The 20705-nt window shown below is 32.8% G+C and overlaps 1 protein-coding gene and 1 long non-coding RNA gene across 2 annotated transcripts in view; one reads left to right on the forward strand and one right to left on the reverse strand.

Annotated features, from left to right (window-relative positions):
* The window catches only part of LOC145329226 (uncharacterized), a 145076-nt gene extending 125918 nt beyond the window's left edge, over positions 1–19158 (reverse strand). The window contains exon 1 of the mRNA XM_080173273.1: positions 18938–19158. Coding sequence (XP_080029399.1) covers positions 18938–19008 — 71 coding nt within the window. The 5' untranslated portion in view covers positions 19009–19158. The remainder of the gene's footprint in view (positions 1–18937) is intronic.
* LOC145329225 (uncharacterized) lies at positions 5440–6591 on the forward strand. The gene is made up of 2 exons (XR_013882812.1): positions 5440–5511; positions 6071–6591. It is a non-coding gene; the product is annotated as an uncharacterized LOC145329225 (long non-coding RNA).
* Positions 19159–20705: the final 1547 nt, after the last annotated feature.

Here is a 20705-nt window from a genome sequence, read left to right on the forward strand (position 1 = left end):
GGAGGCTCTTATTTGGACCACAGTTGAGTTAGAATGACGTTCTTTACCTTTTTAGAAATGGCATGAAGTTTTAGCTAGGGTTGTCAGCGCAACCTATAGTCTAAAATTTGTTTTAAAGTTCAATATGGGTCCCTGAAGTCAAGAACCGAGAAATTTTCACGAATTTTCACAGTTTTTGACGTTTTTTACATCTCAAAATCTGCCCCGTTTCACTTTGCTGGAGTACTATAGCCAAGCCATTTCAGATAGAGAGCTCTAGTCTTTTCTAGTGTCTTAATTATGTATCTAACAGTATCCCCAGTAAGTTACATAACTCTACCTTACCTACAGATGGGCTGAGGCCAGATTTAGTGGTCCCTAGTCGAGAATCCAGATTAAACTACCGGCGCATTTGGAATCTGCCTTATTAAACATATGCGCGGCCGGATCGTTGTACACGTCCATCTTCGTCCAAAGATTTTTTTGTGCTAAAAGGTCATTATCTAAGCTTTTTATAGTGTGGTCAAACGTCCTGATTGGTCAAGTAGTTTTGGCGCTATGGCCGTTTAAAGTTTGTCCGGTCTTATTTGCCCCACCCTGTATATTTTATCCCCTTAATCCAATTAAAAACTAATAGATTTTCTAAAATGAACATTATGTACGAAGCGTGGCCTATGCTCTGGAAAGAAGAGATAAATGGCGATGAACATTATGTACGAAAACGATCCAATGGCCTCGGCGATCAAAAATGGGTGGCAAGCAAAGGAAAGAGGGTAAGTGACAGGGATTTAAGGGATAAGACATTCAAGGATCAAATGATGCACGTACCCAATAATAATATACAAAATTAACCCCTTCCATTGATTAAAATTATTGGTTCAAAAAGTTTTAACAATAATAGTTTAGAAATAACCAATTAAAATTAAATATGATTTTGAGCCAACGAATAAGATAACACATGGTTTATATAAAGCTTTAGGTATCAGTGTAAATTTACAGTTCAATGTCCCCTCCCTCCCTGGACAGAGAGGAAAAAGGATAAACAGAGGGCTACAGGGAGGACGGGGACATTAGGCTGTTTATTATATTAGTCCCCAAAGTCTTAAACTAACGTTTTCTTAACCGTTGGCTTAAAACCTTGGGGACTATTTTTTATAGAATTTTGATTGGTTGGTTCATTTAGTTGAGCGTCCATACGTTTGACCCACTAATTTGTGTATCACCATTGGAGATGTACATCAACTTACCGGCCATTGTCTTATCCCTTTAGATCCCTGGGGTGAGATAAAAAGAGAAAAGGAGAGAAATGATGAGCGTGAGAGAATTAAAAATGTGTGTTTACTGTTTTACATCAAACAAGGATGACAACACCCATGGTTCTATCCCTTACGATTTATTGACGGCCACAAAATACTTTCATGGACCATCTGAGGGACATACGAACATGTTTTAATCATAGAGTATCTGCGCTCCCCAAAAAATAATATATTTTTCCAGAATGGCTTCGAAACCGATTAACAGCCGTTGGGTTAGAAACTGAAAAATTATGTAGAGCATCGTATTACAGACAATTTATTTACGAATATCAAAATGAAAATCAATCATAAAATCAATACAAGTTTTATTTGCCCGAGCCTTCGGCCCCTTGGGGCCAACAAAACTGGAATTAATCTTCATAGACGTCCAAGATTTTTTTTTGGGGGGGGGAATTTTTTTAAGGGGAGGGTAATTCGCTTTTGGGGGGGGGGGAGTAAAATGTCGCGCGCAAATAAAAACTTTTTTTTTTTTGGGGGGGGGGGGGGTAAGCGAAGCGAGCATACATTTTTTTGGTAGAGATTTATTAGTTTGGGGGGGGGGGGGGGGCATTTAAAAATTGTTTGGGGGGGGGGTAATTACCCCCCTAAAATTGTTTGGGGGGATAATTACCCCCTCCTAAATGGTTAGGGGTGCCTACGGCACCCCCAGGGTAGGGGTAAATTTTAAATGGGGGGGGGGGGGGGGGTAATCGCCACTTTACCCCCCCCCGGGCCCCCCTGGACGTCAATGTTAATCTTATATCTTTTTTTATTTCATTATCCCTGGAAAGCTTTTTAGCCTGATATAAAAGTAACAGGATGTCCCTGTAAGTGTGTGTCTGTCTGTCTGTGCCGAATGATCCCTCTAACCTCTGCACCGATATGATTCTCCTTTATAATGTAGCTTCTCATGGATACTGGGAAGCTTATTTTAGTGGAGGCTACCACTACCCTCCTAAGAGATATTATTCCTTACAACAACGCTTACCTGAAAAAAATTTTACCAATTTAAAATAATTTAATAATACTTTTAACAGAGGGCAAAGGAAAAACAATGGATAGGGGATATACGTGGATATATTGACAGGGGAAAATTTGTCGCCAATTAGCATGAAAATCTGGTGTAACATCCAAGCAATAATATATCCATTAGGAAAAGATATAAATAAACAAACTTCTTAATATAAATAATTTTGTTTTGAATTTAATGAGTCAGCTTTTCTGGGAGGGAGGAGACACTAGACTGTAAATAATACTGGTACCCAAAGTTTTTTAAAATGCACGAAATAAACCAGACAGATATTCATATAGATAGATAAATGCATGGAGTCAGACACAGTTTAAAGTGAAATTTTGCTGCAGACAGGATAATTTGTAGGAAGATAGACAGATAGTTAGATAGATATTTAGATAGATAGATCGATAGACAGATAGTTAGATAGATATTTAGATAGATAGATAGATAGACAGATCGATAGATAGACAGACAAATAGATAGTTAGATAAGGAATTTAATGTGAAACTTTGGTTGCAGACAGGATAATTTGTATAGATAGACAGGTAGTTATAGACATATACATAGATAGATAGATAGTGAGTCAGACAAACAAACAGACAGACATATAGAATTTTATGCGCAGACAGAATAATTTGTAACAAGTGGGTTGTTTGAAAAATATCTTTGAAAATTGGTGTGCCAATAACTTTCACATCCTTATAGAGACAAGTAAGAGGATCTGTGTCTGTCTGTGTGTTTGTCTGTCTGTCTGTGTGTTTGTCTGTCTGTCTGTCTGTACCGAAGAATATTGATAACCACTGACCGATGGTTCTGGGAAGGTTTATAACAATTTTGGGTAAGGCACCACCAAGAGAAATTGCATCAAAAAAAAAATCTTCCCATATTTAAACTTGAAAATGAGGTGGGTCGAAACATGTAAATGAAGCAGTGATAATAATTCGCGATTTTGATACATTAATATATTTTGGGGGTTGTGATGGTACACTATTTTTAAAAGGCCCCACAATGTTTGCAAAATAGGGCAATTTTCTTTAAATTGCCATTGGAAGACATTTTCAATAGTCTGTCCATCTGTCCGTATGAGATTTATCATTTATGTTATAGGAGGAAGGTTATAAACCTTCCCAGGACTTATAAGAAGCTACATTGTAAAGAAGAGCCATGTCTGTTAAGTATTTAGCAAGATCCTTCAGTACATGCTCACTTAGGGAGTTCTCAGGAAAGAAATGGGACATTAGGCTGTTTATTACACTAGTCCCCAAAATCTTATAATGAAGTTTTCTTTTTCGTTTGAACACAGTAATAGTGTCTGACTGATTATGACGTAACAAAAATAAATTAGCCAATGAGAGGCCGTTATTGACCAATGGTAAAATTTATAGTGGTCTCTCATTGGCTAATTTTTTTTGTTACGTCATAATGAGTCAGACACTATTACTGTGTTCTTTTCGTTGACCTAACAACTTTGGGGACTTATATTGAATATTGATTGGTTGGTTCATTAAGTTGAACGTTTAAAACTAAAATCATAATCTAAAAAAGGGGTAATTTTGTGCATCATAATTAAGGATATGCATCAATTTATCTGCCATTGTTTCATCCTTTTAGATCCCTGACTAGATTTACAGAGCTGGATCTTTAAATCATTTTAGTGGTGAGCCAGATCGGGGTGAGCCAACTTTCCACCAATGAGAGCACAGCATTTTATTAAATGCCGCGCTGTGATTGGCTGAAATTCGGCTCACCCCGATCTGGCTTACCACTAAAATGATTTAAAGATCCAGCTCGGAAAAATTATTTTATTTTTATTTTTGAGCTTTTTTTTTGTAAATTCAAAATTTCCTTTAATTTTTCAATCAAATGAAGCGAATCATATTTTTTGTTGAGAGCGAAGCTCTTCTATAATTAGGTTGTGTCTGTACGTGCCTTTGTCGTTTTTTTAACAAACTAAATATAGTTTTATCGTTTTAAATTTTTACAGCTACTCTATAACTCCAGAGACAATTTTGAAACAAATTTTATTGAACAAATATGATTTTTTATTCAAAAGGTAATTCCTGGGACAATATAGTAAAACCGTTACATTGATATACCCCCCTATGACTCCACCCCTCTACATACACCATTCTTCCCTGGTCATTCACGTCTAACAACACTAAATTAACATGGCTAAGCTGAGGATAATTATCCTCATTTTAGATAAACTAAAATATTGTTTTCTTTAATATCTTTGTGTGTTCTAAATATTCCAAGATTTTTATTTGGTAACTTTGTTTGTGAACCAATCAGCATTTTATTTAATACCCTAATTTTTTGTAGAATTATTTAATTAAACCAGGAATCAAACTTATTTTTTCATCAATAAAAGATGTGTCTAACATTTGGCTAAATTCATATTCTGTACAGGGGAAATTTATTATTTCAAGCATAAAAGGGGGAGTAGAGATAATGTAAGTTATATGACCTTTCTTGGTAGGGAACACATTAGTAATTTGAAACTTAGCGAGGGTATTATACATTCATACAAAATAGCTAATAATATAGATTTTATGCCTATAAAAAAAACAATTTGTGTATCTTTGGCATTTTTCAATTTTATAGTTCTTCATTTGTTTTGCCAAAAACGTCACACATTAATTCAAAGATGTTATCTGGGATTTGTATGTCTCTAAATTATTTTTACACCAAAAATTTTAAGAACACAAAATATGTATAACTAATTTTAAAAGTATATGGAAGAATTAAGTAAATAAAAGTTATGTGTTAAAGAGCCAAATATTTAAAAATTAAATTTTTTTGACTATAAAAAATATTTTATCAAATTTTCTAATTGACCTGTGCTAAAATGAATTAACACTTTCTTTAGAGAATATACAATGCATATGTTATCAATCCCTCACTCCCACTTTAGAGTCCCCACCCCCATTAATTTGACCGCTTTGTAAAAAGTCATAAAAACTTTCATGGTTACCATATCATAAACAATAATCAATGTAAAATTTTTGCATTCTAATTTGATTAAAAGCTTTAAACGAAAATGACGCCAGTTAAAAACTAAAAATATGCAGAAATTTGTTATTAAAATATTTTGCATAATTTTGGAATTATCAAAAATTGGTAACCCTGATATAACCCTAAACAGTAAACATTCAGTCGGGAAATTATCTCATGGCAAACAGACGAAGTAGTTGTAAATATACAATGTCTTCATGATATCAGGTATTTCTATACTTAATTATTGGTTTATGATAAAGGCATTTATTTATTTACTTTAATTTGTATTATGTTCATTTTAGATTGTTCTGTTTAAGAAATATTATTAACGTAACTGAAGTCAATTCTATTAAAATTATTATTACTAGTTGCTTTGCCCCTAGATTTTAGGGAAATGTGAAGGGGTCAGAAAAATAGCCTAAAACCACACAAAAGAGATTTGTAAAGCCTCCCTGAAAAGTACAATTAATTTGGACTTCCAATTTCCTAGATCTTTATCTACAAGTAAAAAAAACTATCCTATTTTTAAAGTAATAAGATTTTTTTGTCTGTAGCTTAAGATTTCGTTAACTACTGAATTGATATAGTTCTCCATTATATAAAAGCTTTTCATAGGTCCCTGGGTGGTTTTAGCTACTTAATTTTATAACTAAGTTTGTTTTTTATGCTATTTTCTCACTTTCTTTACCCTCGTATTCAAAGCTCCTATATTCTAGTAGCGCAGCCGCTTGTATTACATAAGTTGTTAATAAATTCAATATTAAATCCATATTTTTTTTTACAGATTTCGAATGAAGCTGCAAAACAAAATCCACAACCACACATAGACATCAAGAAAAAGTTGCAGTTGGAACAAACCCCGCAGATTCAAGAAAGGAATCAGTAGGAATCAGCAACACCCTGTCTAACCCACTTTCAACTAGAAAAAAGAAACAGCCGCAGCAATGTGATTAAAGACTTGGCTATTAAGCCAAAGACATAACTATCAAAGTGAAAAAGAATACCAATTAATTTTATTTACAAACCAGAAACAGCCGCAGCAATGTGATAAAATACGTAGCTATACCAAATCAAAGATATAACTATAAAAGTGAAAAAAAGTATACAAATTATTCTTAACTATATCAAACCACAAACAGCCGCAGCAATGTGATTAAAGATGTAGCTATACAAACCCAAAGACATAACTATAAAAGTGAATAAGAATACAAATTAATTTTGTGAACCAAAAGATATTAAAATTGATTAATATGTAATTTTTAAATGTGCAATTTAAAAATAATAAAGTTTAAAATCTAAAGTCTATTATGTTGTGTTATTTTTTATAGTTAGAAATATATTTTTTGTTTAACCAAATATTATATAGGTTTCTGGTGTATATGTATTATCTATAATGTTTGTCAAGGAAGCTGTATATTAGTCGACGTCATTAAATATGGGAGTACTTTTTGAATAAAAATAATTTTGGGATGGGGGCCATCCCACAGAAGCAAAACCCCTCAGTGCTAGGGACGCCGCAACCGCAGTATTTTCCGTATTACCTTCTCTTTTCTGTCTATTTTGACTTCTTCCCCACATTAATGTTTCCCTTCTCATAGCTACCCTATTTTTTTTACCCTTCCCTTTTTTCATATACATTGCTATTTTCCTTTACCCATTTTACTGTCAACCTCTTTTTTATACTGCCTCTTTTTAAGGGATAAATTAAAAGATTTTAAAAATATATTTTAATTTGAAGTGATAAAGCTATTAGAAATTTATCTTTTACAAATCTCATTTTTTAATTACTAAAAAGGTTATATTTAACCCTGTTCTGGGTAATGACAATGTTACTTTGATTAATTATTATTTTAAAATTTGTAACCTAATCTTCATCCAATTTAGATATGGCAAAATCGTATCTTCGCCAGATATGGCTAATTATAACTTGGGGAATATAAATTTTCATGATACGACAAATTTACTTAAACTTATACTAATTTCTGAACCTTTTCCAGACTATAGAAACATCTGGACATATGGAATTCGTATGGCTAATGTCTTATTTTAGTGTGGAGAAGCTTCAGAATTAATTTTCTAAAATACCAGGGTTGGCAAGAACCTAAACCTTGTGCAGGCCACACTGGTCTAAATTATTCAGCTTCGCGGTTAGTATTATGGATGTTTTCATCCTTGTTATTTTTTTTATTGCATTTAATATCTGACGTAATTATCCTTTAGACAGGAATCAAAAGACAATGGCCGATAAATATATATACATCCCCAATAATGATATACAAAATAAACCCTCCTGTAGATTACAATTAGTGGTTGAAACGTTTAGACACTAAGCTTAACAAAATCTTTGGGGACTAGTGTAATAAACAGCCCAATATCCTCTCCCTGCCTGAGAGAGATGGAAAAGGAGAGAGAGAGATAAAAAGAGATAAAGAAAGAGAGAAGGAGACAGATAGAGAGAGGTAGAGACAGAAAGAGAGAGAGAGAGATAAAGAGAGACAAAGAGAGAGAGGGAGAGAGAGAAAGAGAGAGAGAGAAATAAAGAGAAGGAGAGAAAAGGAAGAGAGAAGGAGACAGATAGAGATAGAGAGAGAGAGAGAAAGGAGACAGATAGAGATAGGTAGAGACAGAAAGAGAGAGAGAGAGATAAAGAGAAACAAAGAGAGACAAAGAGAGAGAGAGAGAGAGAGAGAGAGAGAGAGAGAGAGAGAGAGAGAGAGAGAGAGAGAGAGAGAGAGAGAAAAAAAAAAAGGAAAAAGGACACAAAGCATAACTTAGAATAAAGAAAATTATTAATTACAAGGGAAGAAAATCATAAAAATTAATTTTGGTACAAAAAGTTAATCCTGGTGCATAAAATAGATAGATAGATAGCATACAAATTGATAGAAAAATAGATAGAAATCTATATAGAATATATAATTATGTAATATATTGTATATTTATATAAAAAGATGCATTTATAGAATCGACAGCAGGATTTATCGAAATATTTATATAGAGCCTAATAAAAACATTTTAGATAGATTTTATCGTTTTTCAATAGCAGAATAACAAACATTTTTATCCATTAACCTATCCCTGAATCTATGGCCTGTAAACAGGGCTCGACAGCAACGTGTCAAGCGCCAGTAGGCCACCGGCAAATTTTAAAATCAGCTAAAAGACTAAACCTGATCAAATACCTCTTTTCAACAAAAATTGTCAAAGCATCCAAAACTGGTTTAAACTTGATGCTTAGTCTCGACTGCCGAGCCCTGTCTGTAATGCACTGTAGGAATGCCGAGCCCTGTCTGTAATGCACTGTAGGACTGCCGAACCCTGTCTGTAATGCACTGTAGGCCATGTAGAAAGCACTGTAACAAAGTTACACAATAATTGCAATTTTTTTTGCTGTTATCTAGCTCAATGTTGCAAATATCTTTCTATCTATCTATAAACCTATAAACCTATCTATTTATATATCTATCTATTTGTCTATCTATCTATCTGTATATAGAAAGCACAACACAAAGTTACACAACAATAATCGCAATTTTTTCTGTCTATCTATACCACTATATCTGTCTATCTATCTATCTAACTATGGGCGTGTCGCTGGTGTGTGTATAAGGTGTCAACAACCACCTATTAAAAATCAGGAGGCTGTACTCCCCCCCCCCCCTCCCACCACCACCTATTTAACAAAAACCACAGTAACTATCTATTTATCTATCTACCAATCTATTAATCTATCAACCTAACTAAGTAGCAACTATCTATCTATCAATTATTATGCATCAAATTTTGAAAACAAGAGAAATTAAAAAACTCAATTCATCTGTTTTACTTCATTAACTTTTAGCTGTTGCAGTGCTCTATAGACAAATTACGTGTAGATCTCTTACTATTAATTTTTATCTGAAGGAGTTCAGGGTTCTAAAGGGATAAGACAATAGCCAATAAGTTTATGTAAATCCCCAATTATGGCACACAAAATTATTCTTTCTGTTTAAAATTAAAATTAGTGATTAAAGTGTTTGATCCCTTAATTTAATAAACCAACCAATAAAAATTCAGTAAAAGTCCCCAAAGTTGTTAAGCCAACAAATAAGAAAACGTTATTGTAAACTTTGGGGACTAGTGTAATAAACTATAATAATTGTCCCATCTATCTTTGAAAGGAATTGCATAAAGTATGGAGGGAGAGGACAATGGTAGATTATTTCTGTCTAATATCTACTTGCTTTCAAATGCAGAAGGTCGACCCCACTTCAAATTTACTTTTTTATCAGGAGGGTAGTGGCACACTCCCTTAAATAAGTTATTAACCTTCCCAGGGCCAGGACCTATGAGTAGCTACACTTTAAACTGTTACTTTTTATAAAACACATAAAAATTGGTAGAGAAATCCCCCCCCCCGCTCTTAAATTATGGGGGAAATAGGAAATAAAATCTTCTTGAAAACTATAAAATTTTGTTGTCCACTAATAAATATATTATTACTTGGATCTTAAACCAAATTTTCATGTTCTCTGTTCCCTCTCCCCATACTGGATAAAAAAAACTAGCCAATAAATGAGGTCCATATTATCAAGCTAAACTGACTACAACTTTTCCCCTGCTAATATAGCCATTAACATATATGAATTGAGAAAGAAATCCTCTCTTTTTGAATTAGACAAACAAAATGTTGTCTAAATTAATTTGTCTAATATTCAGATTATTGTGCATTGCCGTTGTTTTCATTTTCATTTAGATCCACCAAAAAACCAGGGGATAAATATTCTTAAAATTATTTTTTCCAGGGATCACAAGGGGTAAGACAATGGACGATAAATTGATGTATGTGCCCAAATGATTTAAAAGTTTGGACCCTAATAGTTGGAATTATCTAATCAAAATTCAATAAAAGCACCAAAAGTTTTTGGGGCAACGAATGCGCGAATGTTGTTATATAAATATGGGTACCAGAGTAATTTACAGTGCATAGTCCCATACCTCCCTCAATTCTTTGTAAATTAAGAGGGCCAGGCTGCTGCCCTAACCCACCCTAGGACATGCAGTATCTCTTTTTTGTTTCCACTAGCGGCTATGCCCCTAGAGGCCTAGAGAACTCTTGAGGGGTACTTAAGGAGAGGATAGTTGAATTGCATAACCAAAGTAAAAAAAATTGGGGGGGGAGGGGGTTCTAGGGGCGGATTCTCTTGGGATTTCGTGGTGGTATAAACCTTCCAAGCACCCATGAGAAGCTACCCTGTAAAGGAGAACCATAACTGTTCAGCGGTTAGTGTCATCATTCGGTACAGACAAACAGACATCCTATTACTCTAAAAAAAAATTTAAATCTTTTTTTTAATCGTGTCTTTGTCCCTCGATTTGACTGCAATATTTGGTGTTTTATCATCAAAACAATGCAGAAAATTATTGCGGTAATTAATAAATTATTAGTACGTCAATCCATCTAGAAAAAAGTTACATAAACTAAATAAATATTTCTTATATTTGCGAATTTTTAGGGAAAAAAATTAAATTCGCTTATAAACATTCTTATTTAACTTACTCTTTATTTTTCTATCTAAAAAATATTTTTTTTTAATTGAAAATTATGTAATACCCAATAACATCAATTGTAAAATGAAAAGTACAATTTCATTTATCATTTTTCAAAAAAAAAATCAATTGAATAAAACACTAATTTTACAAATCAGGGCTCGGCAGCCTGCAACTAAAAGCCTCAAATTTTTTACCCGTTTAGATTGCCATATTTAGACCTCTAGTTGATTTCCCTGAGGCTTACAGGCGACTCAGTAGCCTCTATAAGCTAGGCGAGCAGCAGAAAAATAAAATGTCCTAATTTACGTGTAAAATATTAAATATATGCATAGAAAGAAAGATAGAAAGATAGATAGAAAGATAGATAGAAAGATAGATAGAAAGATAGATAGAAAGATAGATAGAAAGATAGATAGAAAGATAGATAGAAAGATAGATAGAAAGAAAGATAGAAAATTATATAGAAAGATAAATAGATAGAAAGATAGATAGAAAGATAGATAGAAAGATAGATAGAAAGATAGATAGAAAGATAGATAGAAAGATAGATAGATAGAAAGATAGATAGATAGAAATATATATAAAAAGATAGATAGACAGGTAGATAGAAAAAAAATATATTATATACAAATGGTCAAACAAATAGATAGATAGTCAGATATTAAAATTGTAAGTTAATCACCTTTTCCCCCTGTCAATAGTCTCATTAGCAGCCAAATTATGACTTCAACCCCAAGGGGGAGAGGGGCAGTTTTTAAAAAACAGAAAATTTTAAAGTTTTAAAAACAGCCAAAATTGTTTTTTATAAACAAGGATGACAACATACATAAAAGAGAAATATAAAGGGATAAGACAATAGATGATAAATTATTAATCTCTACCTCCTTAAGATAAACAAAATTTCCTATTATGGGGATCAATTTTTATCAATAGGAGAACAAAGATTTGAGGGTAAGATTCATTAAGAGTCGATTATCTCCTCTCTACCTGGTAAAAAGACAGGGAGGGAGAGGACATTGGGATGTTTATTTTACTAGTCCACAAAGTTTTATAATAATTCGTAAAACAATTTTGGGACTTAAATTAAATTTTGATTGGTTGGCTCAATAAGTTGAGATTCTCATTGTTTCAACCACTAATTGTAACCTACAGAAGGGGTAATTTTGTGTATCATCCATTTAGATGCATATATTTTAGTGATACTGTCATTGTGCCCAATAGCCCTAGAAATCAAAGTAATCTGTAAAATACCTAATAAAAAAAATTACTAAATGAGAAAATAGCGTACTTTATTACTAAAAGAGAAGTATTGTTATTTTTAGATTTATACTTTTTACATGAACATTTTTAAAGCCTAAAGCTAAATTATATTCGTTTACATATATATGTAGTTAAAACAAGGATGACAACATCCATTATATTCAAAAATGAATTTATAGCTGTTTTTTATCTTATGAATCTTAAGGGATAAGACTATGGATAAATTAATGTACATCCCCAATGATGATAAACAAAATTACCCCTTCTGTAAATTAAAATTTTTAGTTGAAAAGTTAACCAACCAATCATAATTCAATGAAAGTACCCAAAGTTTTTTACGGTTATAAAACTTTGGGTACAAGTGTAATTTACAGTGAGAGAGGAGGTGAAGACATTGGACTATCACCTACACTGGTTCTCAATGTTTTATAAGAACAATTCAACAAACTCTCATTCGTTGGCTTAAATTCTTGGTTGGGATTTACAAATCTCCAGTGCTTAAACTTTTCGACCATTAATTGTAATCTGAAAAAGGGATAGAAATATTCAACATAATTTACAAAAATTAATCGTCCATTGACTTATCTTTTAAGAGAGTCAACGGTTGGTGAATATTAAAAAATAAACGTAAAAATTGTATAAAAGCTACGCGTCAAAAAACTTTACATTCGTGAAATATGTTAGGAAGCAAATTTAGCACATAATTAGTGTATTACTATTGCTACGCAGGGATATAAAGGGATAAGACAAATGCCGATAAATTGATGTACATCCCCAAATGAAGATACACAAAATCACCCCTTCTGTTGATTACAATTAGTGGATGAAACGATTGGACACCAACGAATAAGAAAACGTTATTATAAAACTTTAGGGACTGGTGTAATAATCAGTCTAATGCCCCAAAGTTTTATAACAACGTTTTCTTATCCGTTGGCTTGAAAACTTTAATTGAAATGTGATTGTTTATAGTTCAAAACTAGTAGTTTCCAAACTTTTAAGCCAATAAATTTGATCCAAAAACGGGGGTAATTTGGTTTATCACATTGGGGATGTACATTAATTCATCGTCCATTGTCTTATCCCTTAAGATCCCTGAGAAAAATCATAGTTCTAAAATTCATTTTTTTTCTATCCGTCCGTAACATTATGGAGAAAATGTGATTTTTTCGGCTGCAATTGAAGCTATACGGCTGAAATTTCAGGTGACGATTCCCTGTACCAATGAGCATCTAGTGTATAATTTGCCTAGTCCGTCTGTCTGTCATTCATGCTTGAAAAGACAAAGATATTTTTTTTTGTTTGAATGTTCTCTCTGCTTTATAACACACTTTGTCCGCGTTTGTCCATTCCATGTGTTTTGAGCTCCGCCACTTATAGATTTTGTCATACTTGTTTTTTTTTATATGAAACTTACTACTTTTGATTTTCCCTATATCATTATGATTTCATGTAGAAAACTGTTTATACTAGGATATTATACAGAAAACAAAAATTAACTAAATTATTAAGGTACTTTAATATCAGCGCACCTACTTTATAACTGATGGTATGTCTGCACGTCCGTCCGTCTGTCTGTCAGTCTGACTGAGACATTAAACTAAATTTCAAGTATATCCTTCCCTGAACCTATATAAAGCTTCACTAAAAAGGAGAACCATATCGTTACAGACATCATGTTATTTTTACTGCCATTTTTTTCAGTTTCTCATTTTTTTCTCAAAATACTTTCTTTATATCTCTGTAACAGGGGGGGTGTACGATCCAGGAATCTTAAGGGATAAGACAATGGCCAATAAATTAATGTACATCCCCAATGTCGATACTCAAAATTAACCCTTATCTACATAACAATTAGTGGTTGAAACATTTGGACACTCAATATAATGACCAACCAATCAAAATTCAATTTAAGTCCCCGAAGTTGTTTTGCCAACGAATAGGATTACATTATTATAAAACTTTGAGGACTAGTGTAATTAACCGCTCACTGTCCCCTTCCTCCATGTTTTTTATCACTCCTTCCTAGGGGGTGTTTACAGGGGGGGGGGGGGTAATAATTAGGGGAAAAATAGAATTCATTAGCGCCCTACAACTTTTCAGGAGCTATTATTATTAGTTTCATATGATCGTTGTCGAATTATCCCAGTAAGGTTTTATTATCCTATTAAATAAAGTAGTAGGTTATTTTTGTCTGAAGCTTAGGATCTCAATAACTACTGAACTAATTAACCAGAGCTGGATCTTTTAATCATTATAGTGGTGAGCCAGATCGGGGTTAGTTAACTTTCCACCAATGAGAGCACACCATTTAATGAAATGCCGCGTTGTGATTGGCTGAAATTCGGCTCACCCTGATTTGGCTCACCACTAAATTGATTTAAAGATCCAGCTCAGGTAAGCTTCATATGGGTTCTTGATAGATTTAGGCTATTTTATTTTGAAATTATTTTTAAAATACTTAACAAGAAAAATTATGTTCATTAAAAATTACACTAGGTAGTATCTAAAGTTTTATAACCACGCTATCTTATTGGTTGGCAAAAATACTTTGGGGACTTTTATTGAACTGTGATTGGTTGGTTCCAAACTACATAGTAATATGTAATATAAGCCCAACAAGAGTTAACGTTCCAAATTGCTAAAGCTAAAATTAAAGAATGCTTTAGGGGTAGAATTAATAACCAACCATACATACGTTTACGCAGGGATCTAAAGGGATAAGACAATGGTGGATAAATTGATGTACATTATATACCCCAAATTACCTCTTATGTAGATTACAATTAGTGGTTGAAACATTTGGACACTCACTTAATAACCAACCAATCAAAATTCAATAAAAGTCCCCAAAGTTGTTAAGCCCACCAATAAAAAAAACATTGATATAAAACTTTGGGGACTAGAGTAATAAACAGCAAAATTTCCCCTCCCTTCCAGCTTTAAAGTTTGAAAATCACCACCTTAATGTTAAATATTAACATTATATCAGACATGTAGATATAGGCGAATAAAAAATAAATACTCTTCTTAAATAAAAACTATGGGTATTTTTTAGGGGACCTAATCCTGCGGGACTATTCAGTATCCAATATAACCTAACCTAACCTGTCCTAAAATAACAAACAAAAACTAATTTTCCTCAACCCTCCTTTACTTTTAAATTATCTAAAATAACGGAGGGGACTTCTGAGCTTAAGAAGGCGCTTTGAGGAAAATGATATCAGTACAAGCAATATTATATTAATGTTATATCAACAAGGATGACAACATCCATAAAAACAAAGCTCTGAAACGGACGGACAAACGAACATTAACACTTTTAGAGTGTCAGAACTGAATAATCAGAACATTACTGCATAAAATTTATGTAACTAAATTGTAAGTTTTGTTGAAAATATAGGATACTTACATTTTTAGGACTTGATTATAGAGATGCTTCGCTTATAACATTGTACTTTGTTTTCCTAGGAATCATTATTCCAAAAATCAGATCATTCGGATTATTATATCACATAAAAATTTGTTGTTAAAAAAAAATCAAAAATCAACAAGTTTTTAATGTAAGTACGGACATTCTGGTAAAGAATAAAAAGAGTTGCTACGCTTTCTAAATCATACCTAACTACTACAGGACTCACCATAAAAAGTTTTAAATCAATAGGACAATTTTAACATGCCTAAATTAACGGGAAAAGCCATCCGTTCCAGACGGACGGACCGACCCCAATTATAGAAATTTTTTGCTTTTATCAATATTTATATTTATGCTACAAAAGACAAAATTTAGTAATATTTAGATTTTATTCCGGGAGGGTTGGGACATTGGACTGTAAATTATAATATACCTATCCCTACATCCCCCCCCCATCCCCCCCGAATAAGAAATATGTACATTAAGTAGCAGTTAATAACATATATTTTTCTCACATAAGGGGCATAATTCATTTTTAAAAGCAAAGCTTTTCTATAATTAGTGGTCACACATCCGTCTGTAAACAGAAACTCTTATCGTTAATTTAGGCATGTTAAAATTGTCCTATCATTTTAAAACTTAGGAGAATGATTCCTGTAACAGTTAGGTACAATTTGGAAAGCGTAGCAAATGTATAATCTTTACCAGAAAGTCCGTGGGTCCATTTAAAACATGTTGATTTTAAAACTTTTTGATAATAAATTTTTATGTTACAATAGGTATCCTTATGTCTAATATGTTCTACAAAAGTTAATAATTATTTTAAAGCTTCGCTTTTATGGATGTTGTCATGCTTTTTGAGAATAAACGTAGACATACGGACGAATACACCCAAAGAATAGAGTAGCTTCGCTACCAAATAAAATAAATTATATACTAAACTCTAATTTTCATATTGATTTAACACAAAATAATAATCATCGTGATTTAGGTAAATTATCAAAAAAAAATTATATAGATTAAAGCTACTCTTTCACCGAAAATCTTTGGGGACTTTAAATTATTGGTTGGACAAACTAACAGTGTCAAATAAAATTATTCAAACGAAGGTTTATCATAATTGGAGGTGTACTGCGTTAATTTATCTTCCATTGTCTTATACCTTAATCTTAAAATTGTACATTTTATAACCGCGGATAGCTGTTTATAATACGATGCGAGAAAAATAACTATTTTATTGTTTTGCTACTTGTATAAATAATTATTCTTATAATCAGGGATCTTAAGGGATAAGACAATGGACGATAAATTTAGATGCATCCCCTATGATGATTATTGGTTGAAAAGTTTGAACATGGCAAGTTTGGAACCCATCAATCAAAATTCGATAAAAGTACACATAGTTATAAAGCCAACCAATACGATAACGTGTTAATAAAACTTTGGGTACCAGTATAATTTACAGTCTAATTTCCCCTTCCTCCCTGAGTTATTATATTGTTTATATCAGGGAGGGAGAAGACATTGGACTGTTAATTACAATAGTCCTCAAAGTTTTATAACAACATTTTCTTATTCCTTGGCTTAACATCTTTGGGGACTTTTATTGAATTTTGATTGTTAAAAACATTTCAACTAGTAATTGTAATCTACAGAAGAGGTAATTTTGTGTATCATTATTGGAGATGTATAGTACATAAATTTATCAGCAAATGTCTTATCCCTTTAGATCCCTGACTTGTTTATATACTTATGTCAACATGACATTAATAGAAAAACATAATTTTATCAAAATTTTATTTTTCCCATGCATGTCAATTTTTCACTGGGGGGGTTGGGAGGTTCTCCCCTATCCCCTACTGCAGTGGGAGATGATCATATTTAGAAGTAAATCAGGGGGGGGGGGTCAATACCCCCTTTTGAATTACTATTGAGAAGGCCTGCCTTGACCCTTTTTTTCACCCCCTAATGGTTTCACTTCCACCCTGTTGAATTTCTGCGCACGCCACTGATGAGGCCTGCAACGATTGGGCACAGGATGGTGTTAAGCTATTTTTCTTCCCTGCCCTACCATTACGAATAAAGAACTTCTATTTAAATAAAAATACAATATATTGTTTTTTTATCCTTTTATATGGAAATAAATTTGCTTATTGCTTTAATTAACAAAACACTTACTAGTGTATTAAACCCCCCCCCCCCCAAAAAAAAAAATAAAATAAGGGGGATGATTTTTTTTGGAAAGTCTAACTTAAGTGGGGGTTTAACCCTGCCGAGCTATTAGGTACCCATTATAACCTAACCTAACCTATACTTATAACAAACAAAATATAAACTACCCCCCCCCCCCCCACCCGCTCCACCCTATCTTATTTTCAATTTATTACAAAATAAGGTTTCGTGAATTTCAAATATATATTGATTCATGATTCTACGTAGCTTATATAATAATGTACTATTATTTTACATCCGATTTTAATAATCTTTAATAAAGTGAAAAACGCAGCGGGCTAAAAAAACTACGATTCACCCTTTCCACCCTCTTTACCCCATCCCCCTCTTACTGGGTCTCAAAAACAGACAATGAGAGAAATTGTTACTTCTCTTATTTTAATCCTGGGAAGGTTTTAAGCTATTTTTTACTAACCCCTACAATTTCTAGAAAAGTATCTTCAACCTATCTTAATAAAAAAAGACAGACGGACAAAAACAGACACAATTTTAAGAGTAGATGCGCTACTAAAAAGAAGTTGTACGTAAAATTCTTAAAAAAATAACAGGATGTCTGTATGTGTGTGTGTGTGTGTGTGTGTGTCTGTCTGTATGTGTTTGTCTGTCTCTCTGTGTGTGACTGAACCGATTACATGTAACTCCTTTCCAGTGAAGCTTCACATTGGTCCTTGTAAGGTTTTTAACTATTTTGGGGGAGGTTACCACTAACCTTCCAGGAAAAATAGATCCTACCCCTCAAAAAATTTTTAATTCGAATTAAAATTGGGGGAACGACTTCTATCCCCCTCCCCTTTTCAATCAAGTTCCCCTAGAGGCCTCTAGGGCCTAACCGCTAGTATTTAATAGTTATTTTTAGCATCGTATAGACAGGACAGTTCTCCGCGGTATTTAAAATGAAAATTTTAAAATCAAATTCAGATTTATTAGCCCTGAGGGACCGGAGGCCCGGTCTAACAAAAAAAATTTTTTATTACAATATTCGTGGAAAATTGTCTGTTTATGATTTTTCAGTCCGGCTGTCTGAGAACCGGTTCTAATCCAGCGGATATGAATCGCTTTCATAGCCATAATAGAAATATACATTTTGTATCATGGCTCACAGTCGTTTCTAACACAGCGGAAATACACCGGATTTGCAGCGGAAATGCAACCGTTTTTGTAATAGAAATACAACGGATTCGTAGCGGAATTGCAACGGATTTGTTTATTTACCTCCAAATAACGCCATCCTTGTCCGTATCAGATAAACTAAACAATTCCCGGCAAATTTGTTCACGATCCATTTTTTCACAGGGAAAAAAACGCTTTTATAGCATTAATCCATCACTAATTTAATCATTAAATATGTTAATAAATCACAAAAATTGAGTTGTTCACAAAATTTTTATAAAATTCACGATGATACCCTTCTTTGGCAATATCGTTTAGGCACTAATTTTATTTTATCTCGAATGAATCGATGGAGTATTTGTGTTAGCGTGCCGGTACGGCGTTATTGACTTGAGACTGTCGGGTCTGTACGGCCTAATGGCCGGTCCAGTAGGGCATAATTGGACGGACTAGGTCGGGCCGGTACGGAAGACTAAATCTGTATCGCCCGGGCCGGTACATTTATAATACAAGGCGGGTCAGTACGAGATTTTAACCTGTAGTAAACAATGGCTGATAATATATGTATATATAGTTATTTATCGCATCGTATTATAGACAGCTTTTTACGGATATTAAAAGTATATCAAGTGAGTTTATAACAACCTTACCTATCCCCGATCTTTTCCTACTGAATGAACTATCTACAAATTATAATAAATAAAATTGGCGACAATTTTCCCCTGTCACAATTTATCCACGTATTATTCTGCTTCCATCTCTTGTAAATTACTTTCTTGATTAATATAATTTTATATTTTTGTGCTTTTTAAAAGCGAAGCTTTTCTATAATTAGGGTCGGTCCGTCCGTCCGTCCGTCCGTACGTCCGAGATAGATAGCTTTTATTCGTTAATTTAGGCATGTTAGAATTGTCCTATCGATTTCAAACTTTGCATGATGATTCCTGTAGTAGTTGGGTACGATTTAGAAAGCGTAGCAACTCTATAATCATTACCAGAATGTCCGTACGTCCATTTTAAACATGTTGATTTTTCTACTTTTTTAACAACAAATTTTCAAGTGTTTTAATTATCCGTTTGATCTGATTTTTGGTATATTGATTCCTGGGACAACAAAGAACAATATTTTAAGCAAGCAACTCTATAATCAAGTCCAAAAATGTAAGTATGTCCATAAACATTATCCTGTTTTTAAGCAGTTTTTCAACAAATTTACCTACAATTTTGATTCGACATTTATACATTTATGTTCCGATTTTTCAGTTCAGATACTATACAAGTGTTAATGTCCGTTTGTCCTAACGTTTCAGTGCTTCGCTTTTATGGATGTTGTCATCCTTGTTTACTTATGGGTGTTGTCTATTCAACCGTATCAAATCTTTTTTTTTATTTCTTAAGGCAAGTAAAATTTCGGCTGCAAGGGGTTAAATTTCGAGTTAAAAAGCTTACATTAGTTAAAAATTTTCTCACTAGGTGTCAATCTTTTTCAACATAATAAAGATTATTTCAAAATTTTACGAAATTAAAAATTAAATACTAGTTTCAAAACATAATTTTTTTTAAAAATTTAGTTTATTTTAGATAGGTTCTCAAAAAAATACAAAACTAAGGTGAGGATATAAAGTTTATAAATTTTATTAAAATAAATTTGATTTATTAGTTATATTATTCTAAATTGATTCTTTTATTCTTTGTTCAATTATTTGAAGATCATTATGATCATATTATTTAAATTCATTATTTGATATACTTAATTATCCCAAAGATATGTTTGCTTTAGCAATTTTCTAAGCGAGACAAAGTGACTTAAAAATCCGCAATGTGACGCCATAAAAATGAGAGAGAAGCGGGAAAGAAAATCCCTATAAAA

The sequence above is a fragment of the Acartia tonsa genome, chromosome 10 (genome assembly GCF_053477335.1).
Source record: "Acartia tonsa isolate MP-2025a chromosome 10, ASM5347733v1, whole genome shotgun sequence".
Taxonomy (NCBI): domain Eukaryota; kingdom Metazoa; phylum Arthropoda; class Copepoda; order Calanoida; family Acartiidae; genus Acartia; species Acartia tonsa.